The sequence below is a fragment of the Agelaius phoeniceus genome, chromosome 36, assembly GCF_051311805.1.
Source record: "Agelaius phoeniceus isolate bAgePho1 chromosome 36, bAgePho1.hap1, whole genome shotgun sequence".
Classification (NCBI taxonomy): Eukaryota; Metazoa; Chordata; class Aves; order Passeriformes; family Icteridae; genus Agelaius; species Agelaius phoeniceus.
Window position 1 is genome coordinate 2053795 of NC_135300.1, and position 15363 is coordinate 2069157.

Here is a 15363-nt window from a genome sequence, read left to right on the forward strand (position 1 = left end):
TTGGGGTTCTTTCCCTGTTTTTGGGGTCCTGACCCTGTTTTTGGGTTTCTGGCTTCATTTTTGGGTTTCTGGCCCTGTTTTCGGGGTTCTTTCCCCATTTTTGGGGTTCTTTTCCCGTTTTTGGGGTTCTTTCCCCATTTTTGGGCTTTTTCCCCCATTTTTGGGGTTCTTTGCCTGTTTTTGGGGTTCTTTTTCCCATTTTATGGGGTTCTTCCCCCATTTTTGGGTTTCTGGCCCCATTTTTGGGGTTCTTTTCCCATTTTTGGGGCTCCTGTCCCCACAGGTGGTGCTCCCCTGTAACCTGCTCCGCATGATCTGGAACGCGCAGAAGATTTTCCACATCAACTCCCGGCTGCCCTCGGACCTGCACCCGGTCAAGGTGGTGGAGGGTGAGTGGGGCCTGGCCCTGCTGGGGCCCCTCATGAAGGTTCTGGAGCTCCTTGAGTCCTTCAAGAAGGTTCTGGAGCTCCTTGAGTCCCTCAGGAAGCTGTGATGGGTTTGGGGTCCCTCAGGAAGGTTCTGGAGCTCCTTGGGTCCTTCAAGAAGGTTCTGGAGCTCCTTGAGTCCCTCAGGAAAGTTCTGGAGGTCCTTGAGTCCCTCAGGAAGGTTCTGGAGCTCCTTGAGTCCTTCAAGAAGGTTCTGGAGCTCCTTGAGTCCCCCAGGAAGGTTCTGGAGATCTTTTGAGTCCCTCAGGAAGCTGTGATGGGTTTGGGGTCCCTCAGGAAGGTTCCTCAGGAGCATTTTGGAGATCCTTGAGTCCCTCAGGAGCATTTTGGAGATCCTTGAGTGCCTCAGGAAGCTGTGATGGGATTGGGGTCCCTCAGGAAAGTTTTAGAGGTCCTTGAGTCCCTCAGGAAGGTTCTGGAGATCCTTGAGTCCCTCAGGAAGCTGTGATGGGGTTGGAGATGGTCTGGAAGGTTCCTCAGGAAGCTGTGATAGGTTTGGGGTCCCCCAGGAAGGTTCTGGAGATCTTTGAGTCTCTCAGGAAGGTTTTGGAGATCCTTGAGTCCCTCAGGAAGCTGTGATGGGTTTGGAGATGGTCTGGAGGTTCCTCAGGAGCATTTTGGAGATCTTTGAGTCCCTCAGGAAGCTGTGATGGATTTGGGGTCCCTCAGGAAGGTTCTGGAGATCCTTGAGTTCCTCAGGAGCATTTTGGAGATCCTTGAGTCCCTCAGGAAGCTGTGATGGGTTTGAGGACCCCCAGGAAGGTTCCTCAGGAGCGTTTTGGAGATCTTTGAGTCCCACAGGAAGGTTCTGGAGATCTTTTGAGTTCCTCAGGAAGCTGTGATGAGTTTGGGGATGGTCTGGAAGGTTCCTCAGGAAGCTGTGATGGGTTTGGGGTCCCTCAGGAAGGTTCTGGAGCTCCTTGGGTCCCTCAGGAAGCTGTGATGGGGTTGGAGATGCTCTGGAAGGTTCCTCAGGAAGCTGTGATGGGTTTGGAGATGCTCTGAAGGTTCCTCAGGAAGCTGTGATGACTTTGAGGACCCCCAGGGAGGTCCTGGCCACCCTCAGGACCCCCCGTGTGACCGCGCTGTCCCCTCAGGGGTGAAGGAGCTGAGCCGCAAGCTGGTGATCGTCAACGGGGAGGACCCTCTGAGCCGGCAGGCGCAGGAGAACGCGACGCTGCTCTTCAACATCCACCTGCGCTCCACGCTCTGCAGCCGCCGCATGGTGGAGGAGTTCCGGCTCAGCGGGGAGGCCTTCGACTGGCTGCTGGGCGAGATCGAGTCCAAGTTCAACCAGGCCATCGTGAGTGGGGCTTTGGGGGGTTTGGGGTCATCTTTGGGGGGTTTGGGTGGGTTTGGGGTCAGGGTTTGGGGGTTTGGGGTCAGGGTTTGGGGTCAGGGTTTGGGTTACCTTCGACTGGCTGCTGGGCGAGATCGAGTCCAAGTTCAACCAGGCCATCGTGAGTGGGGAATTGGGGTCATTCCTGGGGGGTTTGGGGTCATTTCCGGGGGGTTTGGGGTCATTGTGGAGGGTTTGGGGTCAGGGTTTGGGGTCAGTGTTTGGGGGGTTTGGGTGGGTTTGGGGTCAGTGTTTGGGTTACCTTCGACTGGCTGCTGGGCGAGATCGAGTCCAAGTTCAACCAGGCCATCGTGAGTGGGGAATTGGGGGGTTTGGGGTCATTTCCAGGGGATTTGGGGTCATTCTGGAGGGTTTTGGTTGGGTTTAGGATCAGGGTTTGGGGTCAGATCTGGAGGTGCCCTGGGTTGGCTGCTGGGCGAGATGGAGTCCAAGTTCAACCAGGCCATCATGAGTGGGGATTTGGGGGGTTTAGGATCATTCCTGGGGGGTTTGGGGTCATCTTTGGGGGATTTGAGGGGGTTTGGGGTCAGTGTTTGGGGGGTTTGGGTGGGTTTGGGGTCAGTGTTTGGGGGTTTGGGGTCAGGGTTTGGGGTCAGGGTTTGGGGTACCTTGGGTTGGCTGCTGGGCGAGATGGAGTCCAAGTTCAACCAGGCCATCGTGAGTGGGGGGTTTGGGGTCATCTTTGGGGTCATTCCTGGGGGGTTTGGGATCATTCCTGGGGGATTTGGGGTCATTCTGGAGGGTTTTGGTTGGGTTTAGGGTCAGGGTTTGGGGTCAGATCTGGAGGTGCCTTGGGTTGGCTGCTGGGCGAGATGGAGTCCAAGTTCAACCAGGCCATCGTGAGTGGGGAATTGGGATCATTCCCGGGGGGTTTGGGGTCATTCCTGGGGTTTTGGTTGAGTTTGGGGTTATCTTAGGGGGGTTTGGGGTCAGGGTTTGGGATCATTTCTGGAGGTGCCCTGGGTTGGCTGCTGGGCGAGATCGAGTCCAAATTCAACCAGGCCATTGTGAGTGGGGGGTTTGGGGTCACTCTGGGCTTTGGTGACCCCACTGTGACACTGCTGTCCCCTCAAGCCCACCCTGGGGAGATGGTTTGGGGTCACTCTGGATGGTTTGGGGTCACCCTGGGGTTTGGTGACGCTCTCCTGTCCCCGTGTCCCCTCAAGCCCACCCTGGGGAGATGGTTTGGGGTCCCAGTGGGGTTTGGTGACGCTCTCCTGTCCCCGTGTCCCCTCAGGCCCACCCTGGGGAGATGGTTTGGGGTCGCTGTGGATGGTTTGGGGTCACTGTGGATGGTTGGGGGTCACTCTGGATGGTTTGGGGTCACTGTGGGGTTTGGTGACGCTCCCTGTCCCCGTGTCCCCTCAGGCCCACCCTGGGGAGATGGTTTGGGGTCCCTGTGGGGTTTGGTGACGCTCTCCTGTCCCCGTGTCCCCTCAGGCCCACCCTGGGGAGATGGTTTGGGGTCCCTGTGGGGTTTGGTGACGCTCTCCTGTCCCCGTGTCCCCTCAGGCCCACCCTGGGGAGATGGTTTGGGGTCACAGGGTCACCGTGGGGTTTGGTGACGCTCTCCTGTCCCCGTGTCCCCTCAGGCCCACCCTGGGGAGATGGTGGGCGCGCTGGCCGCGCAGTCCCTGGGCGAGCCGGCCACGCAGATGACCCTCAACACCTTCCACTACGCGGGGGTGTCGGCCAAGAACGTCACGCTGGGCGTGCCCCGCCTCAAGGAGCTCATCAACATCTCCAAGAAGCCCAAGACGCCGTCGCTCACCGTGTTCCTGCTGGGCCAGAGCGCCCGCGACGCCGAGCGCGCCAAGGTGGCACCGGGGGACACGCTGGGGACAGCAGATGGGCTGGGCTGGGCTGGGGGGTGGCCCCGTGGGGTTGTGTCCCCACAGCCCTGTGGTGGCTCCATGGGTTTGTGTCCCTGTGGTGGCCCCGTGGGTTTGTGTCCCCATGGTGGCCCTGTGGTGGCCTCGTGGGTTGGTGGGCCCATGGTGGCCCTGTGGTGGCCCCGTGGGTTTGTGTGACCTCCTTGTCCCCACAGCCCTGTGGTGGCTCCGTGGCTTCGTGGCCCTGTGGCTTTGTGTCCCCATGGTGGCCCCGTGGGTTTGTGTGACCTCCTTGTCCCCACAGCCCTGCGGTGGCTCCGTGTCCCTGTGGTGGCCCCATGGGTTTGTGTCCCCATGGTGGCCCCGTGGGTTGGTGGCCCCATGGTGGCCCCGTGGGTTGGTGGCCCTGTGGTGGCCCTGTGGGTTTGTGTGACCTCCTTGTCCCCACAGCCCTGTGGTGGCTCCATGGCTTTGTGTCCCTTCTGTGTCCCCATGTCTTCCATGTTCCCATGTCCCTGTTCCTGTGCCACCACACCCAGTGTCCCCATGTCCCCAGTGTCCCCAATGTCCCTCTGTCCACTGACTGTCCCCCATGTCCACCATGTCCCCTGACTGTCCCCAATGTTCTCCATGTCTCCAGTGTCCTTTGACTTGTCCCCAGTGTCCCCAATGTCCCCTGACTGTCCCCAACGTCCCCAGGACATCCTGTGCCGCCTGGAGCACACCACACTCCCCATGTCCCTATGTCCACCATGTCCACCATGTCCCCAATGTCCCCTGACTGTCCCCAATGTCCCAGTGTCCCCAGTGTCCCCTGACTGTCCCCAACATCCCCAGGACATCCTGGAGCACACCACACTCCCCATGTCCACCATATCCCCAATGTCCCCAGTGTCCCCAATGTCCCCAATGTCCCCAATGTCCCCTGACTGTCCCCAATGTTCTCCGTGTCCCCAATGTCCCCTGACTGTCCCCAATGTCCCCAGGACATCCTGTGCCGCCTGGAGCACACCATACTCCCCATGTCCACCATGTCCCCTGACTGTCCCCAGTGTCCCCTGACTGTCCCCACGCCCCCAGGACATCCTGTGCCGCCTGGAGCACACCACACTCCCCATGTCCACCATGTCCCCAATGTCCCCTGACTGTCCCAATGTTCTCCATGTCCCCAATGTCCCCTGACTGTCCCCAATGTCCCCTGACTGTCCCCAATGTCCCCAGGACATCCTGTGCCGCCTGGAGCACACCACGCTGCGCAAGGTGACGGCCAACACCGCCATCTACTACGACCCCAACCCCCAGAGCACGGTGGTGGCCGAGGACCAGGAGTGGGTCAACGTCTACTACGAGATGCCCGACTTCGACGTCAGCCGCATCTCGCCGTGGCTGCTGCGCGTCGAGCTCGACCGCAAGCACATGACCGACCGCAAGCTGACCATGGAGCAGATCGCCGAGAAGATCAACGCCGGTGGGTGGGCACGGCTTTGGGGGGGCTTTGGGGGACCTGGAGGGGGTTTGGGGGGACCTGGATGAGGTTTGAGGCCGTCTGAGTGGCTTTTGAGATGCCTGAAGGTGGTTTGGGGTGGCTTGGATGAAGTTTGAGGGCATCTGAGCAACTTCTGAGGGACCTGGAGGGGGTTTGGGGTGACCTGGATGAGGTTTGAGGGCATCTGAGGAGCATTTGGGGGTTCTGCAGGGGTTTGCGGGGTCTTTGGGGGACCTGGAGGGGGTTTGAGGTGACCTGGATGAGGTTTGAGGGCGTCTGAGCAGCTTTTGAGATACCTGAGGGTGATTTGAGGTGGTCTGGATGAGGTTTGAGGGCATCTGAGCAGCTTTCAGGGGTCCTGGAGAGGGTTTGAGGTGACTTGGATGAGGTTTGAAGGCATCTGAGGAGCTTTTAAGATGCTTGAAGGTGGTTTGAGAGGGTCTGGATGAGGTTTGAGGGCATCTGAGGAGCTTTTAGGGGACTTGGGAGGGGTTTGAGATGATCTGGAAGAGCTTTGAGGGCATCTGAGGAGCATTTGGGGGTTCTGCAGGGGTTTGGGGGGTCTTTGGGCGACCTGGAGGGAGTTTGGGGTGACCTGGATGAGGTCTGAGGGCGTCTGAGCAACTTCTGAGGGACCTGGAGGAGGTTTGAGGTGACCTGGATGAGGTTTGAGGGCGTCTGAGCAGCTTTTGAGATACCTGAGGGTGATTTGAGGTGGTCTGGATGAGGTTTGAGGGTGTCTGAGCAGCTTTCAGGGATCCTGGAGGGGGTTTGAGGTGACTTGGAGGAGGTTTGATGGCATCTGAGGAACTTTTTGAGGATCTTGAAGGCATCTGAGAGCTCTCCAAGGAGTTCTGGAGGAGCTTTGGTGGTTTCTGGCAGATCCTTGAGGACACCCCCGCGGTCCCTTGGGTGCCGTGACCTCGGAGGTGACCCTGTCCCCACCCCGTGTCCCCCTGCCAGGCTTTGGTGACGACCTCAACTGCATCTTCAACGACGACAACGCCGAGAAGCTGGTGCTGCGCATCCGCATCATGAACAGCGACGAGAACAAGATGCAGGAGGTGGGCGGGGACCTGGGGCCACCTCAGGGGACACCTCAGGGGACACCTCAGGGGACACCTGGCATGGCCTGGGCCTCACCCGTGCCCCGCCGTGTCCCCAGGAGGAGGAGGTGGTGGACAAGATGGACGACGACGTCTTCCTGCGCTGCATCGAGTCCAACATGCTGACGGACATGACCCTGCAGGGCATCGAGCAGATCAGCAAGGTGGGGACACCTGGGGGGCTTGGGGACACCTGGGGGGGCTTGGGGACACCTGGAGGGATCCATGAAAGGATGGGAGGTCCCCAGAGATACCATGGTGACCTTTAGGAGGTTCCAGGAGACCTTTAGAAGGTCCAGGATGTTCCCTGGTAACACCTGTGGGCACCTGGGAAGGTCTTTGGGTACCACCAGGTGCTCTGAGGGTTCAGGATCTCCCGGGTGGAGCTTGAGGAGCATCAGGAGCTCTCCATGGAGACTTTTAGGTGGTTCCAAAAGATCTTTAGAAGATCAGGGACACCCGTGGTGACACCGTGGTGACACCTGTCCCCACCTGCCCAGGTGTACATGCACCTGCCACAGACGGACAACAAGAAGAAGATCATCATCACCGAGGACGGGGAGTTCAAGGCTCTCCAGGAGTGGATCCTGGAGACCGACGGCGTCAGCCTCATGCGGGTGCTGAGCGAGAAGGACGTGGACCCCGTGCGCACCACGTCCAACGACATCGTGGAGATCTTCACCGTGAGTCACCTGGGCTGGGAGGGACACACCTGGTTTGGGGTTTGAGGAACATCTGGGTGCTCATGGTGGAGATCTCCATGAGTCACCTGGGCTGGGACACACCTGGGCTGGGGTTTGAGGGTCCTCATGGTGCATGATCTCCATTGACATCATGGAGATCTTCACCGTGAGTCACCTGGGCTGGGACACACCTGGGCTGGGGTTTGAGGAACATCTGGGTGCTCATGGTGGAGATCTCCATGAGTCACCTGGGCTGGGACGCCTGGGCTGGGGTTTGAGGGTCCTCATGGTGCATGATCTCCATTGACATCATGGAGATCTTCACCGTGAGTCACCTGGGCTGCGACACCTGATTTGGGGTTTGAGGAACATCTGGGTCCTCATGGTGGAGATCTCCATGAGTCACATGGGGTGTGAGGGACACCTGGTTTGGGGTTTGAGGAACATCATGGTCCTCATGGTGGGGATCTTCACCGTGAGTCACCTGGGACAGGGACACCTGGGTTGGGTTTTGAGGAACATCTGGATCCTCATGGTGGGGATCTTCACCGTGAGTCACCTGGGCTGAGGACACACTGGGGTGTGAGGGACACCTGAGTCCCCAGGTGATGGGACCCCCAGATTTTGGGACTCATGGATCCCTGGATTTTGGGGATTCCCACTCCCTGGATTTTGGGATTTTTGGATTCCTGGATTTTGGGATTTCCCACTCCCTGGATTTTGGGGATTTCCCACCCCCTGGATTTTGGGGATTTCCCACACCCTGGATTTTGGGATTTGTGGATTCCTGGATTTTGGGGATTTCCCACTCTCGGGATTTGGAGATTCCCACCCCATTTTGGGATTTTGAGAATTCTCACCCCCCGGATTTTGGGATTTCTGAATTTTGGGGATTTCCCACCCCCTGGATTTTGGGATCTGTGGATTTCTGAATTTTGGGGATTTCCCACCCCCTGTATTTTGGTTTGTGTTCCCGCAGGTTCTGGGGATCGAGGCGGTGCGGAAGGCGCTGGAGCGGGAGCTCTACCACGTCATCTCCTTCGACGGCTCCTACGTCAACTACCGGCACCTGGCGCTGCTGTGCGACACCATGACCTCGAGGGGACACCTGATGGCCATCACCCGGCACGGCGTCAACCGCCAGGACACCGGGCCCCTCATGAAGTGTTCCTTCGAGGAGACGGTGAGGGGACAGCGGGGACAATGGGGACAATGGGGTGGGAATGGGGAATGGAAACCGCCAGGACACCGGGCCCCTCATGAAGTGCTCCTTTGAGGAGACGGTGAGGGGACAGCGGGGACAATGGGGACAATGGGGTTTGGGAATGGGGATTTGGGAATGGCCAGGACACCGGGCCCCTCATGAAGTGTTCGTTTGAGGAGACGGTGAGGGGACAATGGGGACAATGGGGTGGGAATGGGGATTTGGGAATGGCCAGGACACCAGGCCCCTCATGAAGTGCTCCTTTGAGGAGATGGTGAGGGGACAGCGGGGACAATGGGGTGGGAATGGGGTTTGGGGTTTGGGAATGGCCAGGACACCGGGCTCCTCATGAAGTGCTCCTTCGAGGAGACGGTGAGGGGACAGCGGGGACAATGGGGACAATGGGGACAATGGGGGCAATGGGGTGGGAATGGGGATTTGGGAATGGCCAGGACACCGGGCCCCTCATGAAGTGCTCCTTCGAGGAGATGGTGAGGGGATAACGGGGACAATGGGGACAACAGGGTGGGAATGGGGTTGGAGATTGGGGTGGGAATGGGGGGTGGGAGTGGGAATGGGGTTTGAGGGCTGGGAATGGGGGATTAGAGTGGGAGCAGGGATTGGGGTGGGAATGCAGATTGGGGTGAGGATTAGGATGGGAATGGGGTGTGGGGTTTGGGGTGGGAACGGGGATGGCAATGGGTCGGGAATAGGGTTTGGCTGGGGGCTAGGAATGGGGAATTCTGCGCACGTTTCCCAGGATTTGGGGCTCTAGAAGCACACGGAAAGGTTGAAGCTGATTTTGGGGTGTGTCCCCTCCCCATCCCAACTCAGGTGGACGTCCTGATGGAGGCGGCTGCCCACGGGGAGAGCGACCCCATGAAGGGCGTGTCCGAGAACATCATGCTGGGCCAGCTGGCCCCGGCCGGCACCGGCTGCTTCGACCTCCTGCTGGACGCCGAGAAGTGCAAGCACGGCATGGAGATCCCCAGCGCCCTGCCCGGCCTCGGCGTCGGCGGCCGTGAGTCCCCAAAACCCTGGGGACAACCCCAGAAACGCTGGGGACAAACCCTGGGAAAACGGGGACAGCCCCTGGGAAAATGGGGACAACCCCTGGGAAAATGGGGACAACCCCAGAAATGCTGGGGACAAACCCCGGGAAAATGGGGACAGCCCTGAGAAAATTGGGACAAACCCCGGGAAAATTGGGACAACCCCTGGGAAAGTGGGGACAACCCCAAGAAAATGGGGACAACCCCAGGAAAATGGGGACAACCCCGAGAAAATGGGGACACCCCCAGAACCGTGGGACCACCCTCTGGGAAAAAGGGAACAACCCCAAGAAAATGGGGACAACCAATTATGTCCCCATATTTTGCTGTCCCCCATATTTTGCTGTCCCCCATATTTTGCTGTCCCCCCGGTTTTGCTGTCCCCCCGGTTTTGGTGTCCCCGTGGTTTTGGTGTCCCCCTGACCCCTTTCTCTCTCTCTCTCCCCACAGCCACCGGGATGTTCTTCGGCTCGGCCCCCAGCCCCATGGGGGGGATGTCCCCGGCCATGACCCCCTGGAACCAGGGGGCCACCCCGGCCTACGGAGCCTGGTCCCCCAGCGTGGGTGCGTGGGGCACTGGGAGGGACTGGGAGGGACTGGGAGGGGTCTGGGATGGACTGGGAGGGCACTGGGATGGGACTGGGAAGGGACTGGGATGGACTGGGAGGGACTGGGAGGGACTGGGAGGGACTGGGATGGACTGGGATGGACTGGGAAGGACTGGGATGGACTGGGAGGGCACTGGGAGGGGTCTGGGGTAAAATGGGGGTCACTGGGATGGCTCTGGGGGGGATTTTGGGGTGTCCTGGGGTGCGTTGGGCATGATGAGAGATCCCCCTGACCCCCATTTCCCCCACAGGCAGCACAATAGACCTGGGTTGTGTTTAAAGGGTGGTTTTGGGGTCCTGGACTGGTTTTGGGGTCCCCCTGACCCCCATTCTCCCCACAGGCAGCGGGATGGGGCTGGGTTGTGTTTGGGGCTGGTTTTGGGGTCCCAGATTGTGTTTAAAGCTGGTTTTGGGGTCCCCCTGACCCCCATTTCCCCCCACAGGCAGCGGGATGACCCCAGGCAGGGCTGGGTTGTGTTTGGGGCTGGTTTTGGGATCCTGGGCTGGTTTTGGGGTCCCCCTGACCCCCATTTTCCCCCACAGGCAGCGGGATGGGGCCGGGTTGTGTTTGGGGCTGGTTTTGGGGTCCTGGGCTGGTTTTGGGGTCCCCCTGACCCCCATTTCCCCCCACAGGCAGCGGGATGGGGCCGGGTTGTGTTTGGGGCTGGTTTTGGGATCCTGGGCTGGTTTTGGGGTCCCCCTGACCCCCATTTCCCCCCACAGGCAGCAGGATGGGGCCGGGTTGTGTTTGGGGCTGGTTTTGGGATCCTGGGCTGTATTTGGGGCTGGTTTTGGGGTCCCCCTGACCCCCATTTCCCCCCACAGGCAGCGGGATGACCCCGGGCGGGGCTGGGTTGTGTTTGGGGCTGGTTTTGGGATCCTGGGCTGGTTTTGGGTCCCCCTGACCCCCATTTCCCCCACAGGCAGCGGGATGGGGCCGGGTTGTGTTTGGGGCTGGTTTCGGGATCCTGGGCTGGTTTTGGGGTCCCCCTGACCCCCATTTCCCCCACAGGCAGCGGGATGACCCCGGGCGGGGCCGGGTTCTCCCCCAGCGCCGCCTCCGACGCCTCCGGGTTCAGCCCCGGTTACTCCCCAGCCTGGTCACCCACGCCCGGCTCGCCGGGGTCACCCGGGCCCTCCAGCCCCTACATCCCCTCCCCCGGTGAGTACAGCCCCAAAACCACCCCAAAACACCCTGAAATAGCCCCAAAACACCCTGAAATAGCCCCAAAACACCCTGAAATAACCCCAAAATACCCTGAAATAACCCCAAAATACCTGTAAGATACCGTGTAACCCCCAACAACACCAAAACACACTGAAACACTCCAAACACCCCAAAATACCCTAAAATACCCTTGGAATGACCCAAAATACCTCTAAAATAGCCTGTAACACCTAACAACACCCAAAACACACTGAAACACCCTGAAAACACGAAAAAACTCCTAAAATACCATTAAAACACCCATAAAACACCTTGTAACCACTCACAACACCCCAAAACACCTTAAAATACCCCAAACACCTGTAACAGCCCATAACACCCTAAAATATCCCAAAAATAACCCGAAACACCGTGTAACCCCTAACAACACCCAAAACACACTGAAACACCTCAAACACCCTGTAACACCCTAAAATAACACTAAAACACCCTTAAAACACCCTGTAACCACTAACAAAAACCCCAAACACACTGAAACACCTCAATCAGGCTGTAACACCCTAAAACACCCCTAAAATAACAGAAAATAACCTAAAACTCTCAGAGAGTACCCTGTGACTTGTGACAATACCCTGAACACCCTAAAACACACTAAAATACCCCTAAAATAACCTCAAATAATGCAAAACGCCTATGAAACACCCTGTAACCCCTAACAACAACCAAAACACACTGAAACATCCCAAAACACCCTTAAAATAACAGGAAATAACCCAAAACTCTCAGAGAGTACCCTGTAACTTGTGACAATACCCTAAACACCCTAAAACACCCTAAAATAGCCTCAAATAATCCGAAACACCCTGTAACCTGTAACAACACCCCAAAACAGCCCCACAACACCCGAACAACACCTCAAAGACACTGACAACATCCCAACACCACGAACAACCCCACAACACCCAAACAACACCTCAAAGAGACCCCCCCCAACACCGCGAACAGCCCCACAACACCTGAACACCACCTCAAAGGGCCTCACAATATCCCAACACCACGAACAACCCCACAACACCTGAACGATCCCAAAACAGCCCCACAACACCCGAACACCACCTCAAAGGGCCTCACAACCCTCTCCAACACCCCAACCCCCCCTCCCAACACCCTCCTGACCCCCGTGTCCCCTCTCCACAGGCGGGGCCATGTCCCCCAGCTACAGCCCGACGTCCCCCGCCTACGAGCCGCGGTCGCCGGGGGGCTACACCCCACAGAGCCCCAGCTACAGCCCCACCTCGCCCAGCTACAGCCCCACCTCACCCAGCTACAGCCCCACCTCGCCCAACTACAGCCCCACCTCGCCCAGCTACAGCCCCACCTCTCCCAGTTACAGCCCGACCTCGCCCAGTTACAGCCCCACCTCGCCCAGCTACAGCCCCACGTCCCCGAGCTACAGCCCCACCTCGCCCAGTTACAGCCCCACCTCGCCGAGCTACAGCCCGACCTCGCCCAGCTACAGCCCCACGTCCCCCAGCTACAGCCCCACTTCTCCCAGCTACAGCCCCACCTCGCCGAGCTACAGCCCCACCTCTCCCAGTTACAGCCCCACCTCCCCCAGTTACAGCCCCACCTCTCCCAGTTACAGCCCCACCTCGCCCAGCTACAGCCCCACCTCGCCCAACTACAGCCCCACCAGCCCCAACTACACCCCGACCTCGCCCAGTTACAGCCCCACCTCCCCCAGTTACAGCCCCACCAGCCCCAACTACACCCCGACCTCTCCCAACTACAGCCCCACCTCTCCCAGCTACAGCCCCACTTCCCCCAGTTACAGCCCCACCTCGCCCAGTTACAGCCCGTCCAGCCCCCGCTACACCCCGCAGTCGCCCACCTACACCCCCAGCAGCCCCAGCTACAGCCCCAGCAGCCCCAGCTACAGCCCCACGTCCCCCAAGTACACCCCGACCAGCCCCAGCTACAGCCCCAGCTCCCCCGAGTACACCCCGACCTCGCCCAAGTACAGCCCCACCTCGCCCAAGTACAGCCCCACGTCCCCCAAGTACAGCCCCACCTCGCCCACCTACAGCCCCACCACGCCCAAGTACAGCCCCACCTCGCCCACCTACAGCCCCACCTCGCCCGTCTACACCCCAACGTCGCCCAAGTACAGCCCCACCTCGCCCACCTACAGCCCCACGTCGCCCAAGTACAGCCCGACGTCGCCCACCTACAGCCCCACCTCGCCCAAGGGCTCCACGTACAGCCCCACGTCCCCCGGCTACAGCCCCACGTCGCCCACCTACAGCCTCACCAGCCCGGCCATCAGCCCCGACGACAGCGACGACGACAACTGAGGGCTCCGCCTGTGGGGACGGGGGTGGGACCCCCCAAAAAACACCCCCAGGCCATGGGGGTGACCCCCAGATCCATGTGGGGATGGAGGTGTCACCCCCACCCCAAAAAACCCCACATGGATACGGGGCCGGGGTTGTTGTCACCCCCAAACCCCTCAGGCCATGGGGGTGACCCCAAAGTTGATTTGGGGACAGGGTTGTTGTCACCCCCAAAGCCCCACATGGATACGGGGTCGGGGTTGTCACCTCCCAAACCCCCGAATTCTGATGGGGTCGGGGTTGTTGTCACCCCCAAACCCCACAGGCCGTGGGGGTGACCCCAAAATTTCCACAGGAACGGGGGCGTCACCCCCTCAGAGCCCCCCACTGAAATGGGGCTGGGGGCGTCACCCCCAAGAGCCAAAAACCCAGGACAGGTCATGGGGGTGACACCCGAATTTCCATGGGAACGGGGTTGTCACCCCAAAAACCCCAATTCCCAATGGTGATGGGGTTGTCACCCCCAAATGGGGCTGGGGTTGTCACCCCCAAACCCCAAAATTCCAGTGGGGACGGGGCTGTTGTCACCCCCCCAGGTCCCCACAGACTGTTGGGGTCACCCTGAAATTGGGGTGACACCAAAGGGTGGTGGTGGTGGTGGTGGTGGTGAAATTTGGGGTCACCCCTGAAGTTGGAGGCACCCTCAAGTTTATGGGGGGAAGCCCTGAATTGAATTTTTGGGGAACCCCCCAAAGTTCAGAGGGGGCAACCCCAAAACTGGGGGGGGGGGGGAAATCCCTAAATTGGGGTGAAACCTGAAAATTGAGGAGTTCATCCCTAAATTGGGGTGAAACCCTGAAATTGGGGTGAAACCCTGAAATTGGGGGGCTGATCCCCAAACCTTGAATTTGGGGTGACCCCCAAGTCGAGGGTGACCCCCCCCCCAGTTTAGAGGTCACGCCCCCCCTGTTGGGGTGGGGGAGGGGCAGGCGTGGGAGCCCCCCCCGATTTTGGGGGGTCCGGTGGGGGGTGGGGGGTGTTGTAATTTATGGGGTTCGTTAATGAGGAGGGGGGGGGGGTGGGGGAGGGGGGGTCGTTGGTGGCGGTTTTGGGGGTTCAGGGGGGAGGGGGCGTCCTTTGCCCCTCCCCCACCCCCTTTATTTTGCTGTTTTCACTTTTGGGGTTGTTGGGTGTTGGGGGGGGGGGGGAAGGAATTTTGGGGAATTTCTGATTTTGGGGGGAAGTTAATAAAAGTTTTACTGATTTTCATCTGCGACTGTTTTGGGGGGAAGGGGGACACCCCAAAACTCCTCATTTGGGGATACCTGGGCACACCTGGACACCTGTGGGTGGCCCTGAGGAACTTGAGGGGGATGTGGAGGAACATCAAGGTGGGACGGCTGGGTCATGGAGGAACATCGTGGTGGCCATGATTGAGTCGTGGTGGCCACGGTTGGGTTGTAGTGGCCATGGTTGGGTCATGGTGGCCATGGTTGGGTTGTGATGGCCATGATTGAGTCATGGTGATGATGGTTAGGTCATGGTCACCATGGTTGAGTCATGGCAGCCACAGTTGGGTCATGGTGGCCAAGGTTGGGTCTTGGTGGCCATGGTTGGGTGGTGGTGGCCATGGGTGGGTGGTGGTGTCTATGGTTGGGTTGTGGCGGCCATGGTTGGGTTGTGGTGGCCGTTATTGGGTCATGGTGGCCATGGTTGGGTTGTGGTGGCCATGATTGACTCGTGGTGGTCATGGTTGGGTCATGGTGGCCATGATTGAGTCATGGTGATGATGGTTAGGTCATGGTCACCATGGTTGAGTCATGGCAGCCACAGTTGGGTCATGGTGGCCATGATGGTCATGGTTGGGTCATAGTGGCCGTGGTTGGGTGGTGGTGGCCATGGTTGAGTCATGGTGGCCATGGTTGGGTTGTGGTGGCCGTTATCGGGTCATGGTGGCCATGGTTGGGTGGTGGACGCCATGGTTGGGTCATGGTCACCATGGTTGAGTTATGGCAGCCATGGTTGGGTTATGGCAGCCATGGTTGGGTGGTGGTGGCCATGGTTGGGTTGTGGTGGCCGTTATCG

The 15363-nt window shown here is 59.3% G+C and overlaps 1 protein-coding gene across 1 annotated transcript in view; it reads left to right on the forward strand.

The window, feature by feature from the left end:
- The window catches only part of POLR2A (RNA polymerase II subunit A), a 39523-nt gene extending 26087 nt beyond the window's left edge, over positions 1-13436 (forward strand). The window contains exons 18-29 of the mRNA XM_054653716.2: positions 284-389; positions 1544-1749; positions 3399-3623; positions 4860-5106; positions 6088-6188; positions 6290-6394; positions 6731-6913; positions 7893-8096; positions 8952-9138; positions 9620-9733; positions 10790-10939; positions 12143-13436. Coding sequence (XP_054509691.1) covers positions 284-389; positions 1544-1749; positions 3399-3623; positions 4860-5106; positions 6088-6188; positions 6290-6394; positions 6731-6913; positions 7893-8096; positions 8952-9138; positions 9620-9733; positions 10790-10939; positions 12143-13299 — 2985 coding nt within the window. The 3' untranslated portion in view covers positions 13300-13436. The remainder of the gene's footprint in view (positions 1-283; positions 390-1543; positions 1750-3398; positions 3624-4859; positions 5107-6087; positions 6189-6289; positions 6395-6730; positions 6914-7892; positions 8097-8951; positions 9139-9619; positions 9734-10789; positions 10940-12142) is intronic.
- The last annotated feature ends 1927 nt before the right edge of the window (positions 13437-15363 follow it).